Source organism: Alosa pseudoharengus, unplaced genomic scaffold, assembly GCF_046254945.1.
Source record: "Alosa pseudoharengus isolate Yale_2024_CS ecotype anadromous, Long Island Sound unplaced genomic scaffold, YU_APseudo_1.1 YU_APseudo_1.1_scf_9, whole genome shotgun sequence".
In the NCBI taxonomy this organism is placed as follows: Eukaryota; Metazoa; Chordata; class Actinopteri; order Clupeiformes; family Clupeidae; genus Alosa; species Alosa pseudoharengus.
Window position 1 is genome coordinate 36,581,122 of NW_027468881.1, and position 5,000 is coordinate 36,586,121.

Sequence of the window (5,000 nt, forward strand, 5' to 3'; positions counted from 1 at the left end):
CATCCCATGAACCCCTCCAGACCTGACCCATTATCCTCTCTGACACACACACACACACACAAACACACACGCACAGACACACACACACACACACACGCACGCACGCACGCACGCGCGCACGCGCACACACACACACACACACACACACACACACGCACACACACACACACAGATACACACACACACACAAAAGCAAACTCTTTCTTTGAGACATGAATTCAAGGCCTTACCAGTTGTAAACATGGTGTTCACAGAGGTGTTAATCTGAGGTTGCTGACCTCTTAAGACAGGGTAGCAGAAGCATAACGTAACCTACGCGCCCAACAGTAACACTTTCATGGACACAACATATTCCTATGTATAGCACCTCAGTGACAAACGTAATTACTGGTTTAATGGCATGGGAGATAACAGCATCTCTTTCTCTTTGTCTTTCTCTCTCTCTCTCTCTGTGGCCCTGTTGGTGTAAGCAACAACAGAAGATCCAGGCTCTATACAGCACCTTTAATCATGTTTAACTACACAACAGGAGTAACAAGGTCTGACATCAGGAGCAGCGCTGCAAATAGACCCTCAGACTCTCTCCTCTCTCTCCTACACCAAGCCTGGATTCCAATCTCCTGCTTGTCATGGATCTAAACCCATGTAACTCAGAAACAGCCCTGCTCTCCTCTCACAGCTACACGGCCGTCATAAAGTGCCTTTCTCCCCGGGTGAAATTTCCTGGGGGGGGGGGGCGAGAGGAGAGGAGAGGAAAGGAGAGAAGAGGTGAGGCGAGGAGAGGAGAGGAGAGGAGAGGAGAGGAGAGGAGAGGAGGCTCAGTGAAGCATTAAGGGCCTGAGCCTGGGGTCCAGACACTTGATTACGATGGGGACCAGAGGGCAAATGCAGGGGAAAACAAACCCTGGACATGACAATAAATATGTGATTATTCTTTTGCCCTGCTGTAAAGGCCTCCAGCTGACACCATAGCTTGTGCTGTTCTGTGTGCGGTGTGCAAAGGTATTTGTGTGAGAGTAGCGGCTCAAAAGGCCCAGTCCACTCCCCACAATGTTCACCTGTTGTTTCACTCCCGCATCTACAAAATATATAATGATTACGGATCATATAAGGCCTCATTTCATCACTATCAAAAGCTTTATTTCTCACAAGATGAGCATCTATATGAAAGTGTGGGATTACTGGACCACATGTAAAGGCAGCTCTGCAGTATGTTGCTGCCATGCTACTGGCTCTATAAAGCACATGTTATGAGCTGTAATCTCCAGAGGAGAGAGAGAGAGAGAGAGAGAGAGAGAGAGAGAGAGAGAGAGAGAGAGAGAGAGAGAGAAAGAGGAGAGAGAGGAGAGAGACAGAAAGAGAGCGAGAGAGAGAGAGAGAGAGACAGAGAGAGGAGAGAGAGAGGAGAGAGCGAGAGAGAGAGGAGAGACAGAAGAGAGAGCGAGAGAGAGAGAGAGAGGGGGGGGGGAGGAGAGAGGAGAGAGAGAGAGGAGAGAGAGAGGAGAGAGAGAGAGAGAGAAAGAGAGAGAGGAGCGTCCACAGTGGGAGCGCATGGGGTGCTCGTGTACTGACCCGTACCTCCATCTCCTTCAGCACAGGGTGGTCCTCGATGCCCGGGAACAGGACTCGCATGGCGTAGGTGCGGTAGTCCAGGAAGGGGATGCCTGCGCCGTCCAGCTCCTGGGTCAGCTCGTGAATGTCCGTCTGCAGCTCGGCGAATGCTGCCAGGGGGGGGGGGGCGACAGAGAGGACGTAAACATGATGAAACATGATGATGGAATTCCAGTCTTGCTCTGACCAGCAAGGGAATGAAACAAACACATAGCTCAGACAATGAGCTCAGATAAATCAAACACAAGAGGCACCACACACAATAACACACACACACACACACACCACACACAAAAACACACACACACACACCACACACAATAACACACACACACACACACCACACACAATAAGTGTGATAGGCTGCAGAGCTGGGGACTGGGACATGCTCACAGCCAGAAGAGAAGGCTTCTTATTGTGCACACTGAGCCATTGTATTGTCAGCTGGTAGGATGCAGTTATCCCGGCTTGGTTCAAACACTGGGCTCTCCAAAAATAAAGGGGTGGGGGGGTGGGGGAGACAGATGCCAGACACAAAAGTTCACGGGAGAAGAAAGTCAATTAATTGCATGAGTGGCTAATTAATAAAAGGAGCCGAGCGTTTCATGCATAATTTCCTCCAGCTGTTGCCCAACAACCTCCCTGGCCCCCTCCCCTCTCCCCCCCCTTCCCACCACCTTTGCCTGGTCCACTGGGAGGCCAGGAGTGGAACATGGGTCCCCCCCCTACACTGCCTCCTGTACGGGGCTTTTCCCTCTCTCTCCCTCATCACATGCTAAAACAACAACAGGATTTCTAATGAGCTCTACCTGGAGGGCCCCATGGGTGTCCTTTCCAAACAACGGCGATCCAAACAAGCTCCCGTGTTTGTGCACGCCGAGTGCTCTCTGCACCTCGGCGGCGGCGCTTCCTTGTCATGTACTTAGTAGGTTTGAAAGATTTCATTCAAAATTGGCCTCAAACAGTTACTGAATTATTCAAGCAAGACAGCAAGTCTGACTGAGTGCCAACCAGAGTGACAGCTGGAAATATTGTTTTTATGAAACAATGACAGATGACTATTGCATAAGAGCCAAGAGCATGCCACTCCACAGTCTCTGTTTAATCAAACTGTAGATCAAGACGCAGAGCTGTATAGCTGTTTACAACAAGACACTGACCCAATTCATCACAACAAACACTCTGAAGACGAGTCACTTGTTAGGCTAACGTGTTTTTCCAGGTTGAAAGTCCCTGAAGAAAGTGCATGTCACCTTTACATCAAACAACTCCAGCACCTGAACTTGTTCCGGACCACTGGCTAATTAGCCATTATACTCTAGCTGTGCCTTTGTTTGTTTGTTTTGGATTATGGAGCTCCCTGACAACATCCCCCATCACGGCTCACTGAGCTCCATGACACACACACACACGCACACACGCACACACGCACACACGCACACACGCACACACACACACACACACACACACACACACACACACACACACACACACACACACACACACACACACACACACACACACACACACACACACCCTTTGCCCCCACTAGTTGGCACTGTGTTAGACACACCCCTTTACTGCATCTCTTCCCGCTGGTTCCCGCCCTTCCTTCTGCTGCTCTGGGCAGACGCCTGCATCCAGCCGAGTGGAGAGGATGGGGGAGGAGAAGGTGGAGGGGGTGGGGGAGGGGGAGGAGAAGGTGGAGGGGAGGGTGGAGAAGGTGGAGGGGGAGGATGGAGGAGAAGGTGGAGGGTGGAAGAGAAGATGGAGGGGAGGGTGGAGGAGGTGGAGGAGAAGGTGGAGGGTGGAGGGGGTGGGGGGGAGGTGGAGGGTGGAGGAGAAGGTGGAGGTGGAGGGGAGGGTGGAGAAGGTGGAGGGTGGTGGAGAAGGTGGAGGGTGGAGGGGGAGGAGAAGGTGGAGGGCGGAGATCGGTTGTCTTCCAGGTAGGAGCCCTGACTGACATGCTGAAACGTTCAAATGTTTATTGCTTCCAGGGGCCTGGCTTCAGCCACACTTCTCTCACACTGGGGCACACTTGGACACACTGGGGCACACTTGGACACACTGGGGCACACTTCTCTCACACTGGGGCACACTTCTCTCACACTGGGGCACACTTGGACACACTGGGGCACACTTGGACAGGTTCTCACTGCAGGAGATCTCGAACCGCCAGGGGGCTACAGGACAGAGTCGTCCAGAGTTCTCTCCACTTTCTTAGCTACATCTGCTGCTAACTTTTGATGAGTTCTATTAAAAAATATGCACAGGATATTTACCCAAGTATATACACCTGTACCCTGTATATATGCAGGACAGAGTGTATTCAACATTCTGTTATAAGTTATGTTTTGTGTATCATTAAGCACATTAGTTTCGGGTGGAAATAAATAATGAATGACTACTTATGAAACTGTTTTCAGATGCAAAAGCACACTTGAATAGATTGGATATGTTACTGTGCATTGGCACTCAGGAACGGCTCTGCTCTAATGAATTTATATGGTCAGGATATCTGCCAGAGACACACTCAGGTACTCAGGTACTCTGACAAGTGCTGGCTTTAAATCAGTGCCTCTCCTCTGCAATTTCTCTCTCTCTCTCTCACACTCTCTCTCATCCCTCTGTCTTTTCATGCACATATCTGCTGTCCATCCGCTGCTTGGCAACAGATGGTTTCTGAATGTGCCGGACAAGGTCATGACTCGCTGGACAGTCACCGCTAAGATAATGGCCAATTAGTCCCCCGGGCGACTCACTGAGGGTGCAGGGCGGAGACGCTCTCGCTGGCATCCGGCCCAGTGCGGTGACACAGCAGACTGACCAGCACCCACCTGTAGCCGCCCGCAACACCACCACTCCCCACCCCCCGCCACAGGCAGAGGGGGAGTAGACAGGAGGTGCAGGTAAGGGGCAGCCGAAGCGCTATTCTGTTCATTGTTCATTCCCACATTCACAGACACCCCATGTCTAATTCATGCTCTGTTTGTAGATGTGTTGAGAGCAGTAAAATGATCAGAGCAAAAACAAAAATCAAAAATAGCCGAAAGACAAAATAAATATGCAGCATTCGGCTTTTCGCTCCGTGTGAAAACACACAGAGCAGCAGAGGTGTGTGTGGAGAGGAGACCAGGGACACGGAGTGGTGTTGGGGATCAGCAACGCTAGCGGGAGAGCGTCGTACATCAAACAGTGACGAGGACAGTGATGGAGACGAGGACGCAGAGAGTAGCCGAGGAGCTCACCCTCCTCTCCACAGAGACCCAGCAGAGAGTAGCCGAGGAGCTCACCGTCCTCTCCACAGAGACCCAGCAGAGAGTAGCCGAGGAGCTCACCGTCCTCTCGACGGAGAGACCCACTGACCACAAAGACACAGCATATGTTGT

General features: G+C 51.3%; 1 protein-coding gene across 2 annotated transcripts in view; it reads right to left on the reverse strand.

Annotated features, from left to right (window-relative positions):
* plxna1a (plexin A1a) overlaps positions 1-5,000 on the reverse strand; it is a 162,012-nt gene that overhangs the window by 16,144 nt on the left and 140,868 nt on the right. The window contains exon 21 of one of the 2 annotated variants that reach the window (XM_076275564.1): positions 1,579-1,721. In XM_076275564.1, coding sequence (XP_076131679.1) covers positions 1,579-1,721 — 143 coding nt within the window. Of the gene's footprint in view, positions 1-1,572; positions 1,722-5,000 lie in introns of both variants that reach the window. The other variant, XM_076275563.1, reaches the window with a different exon arrangement.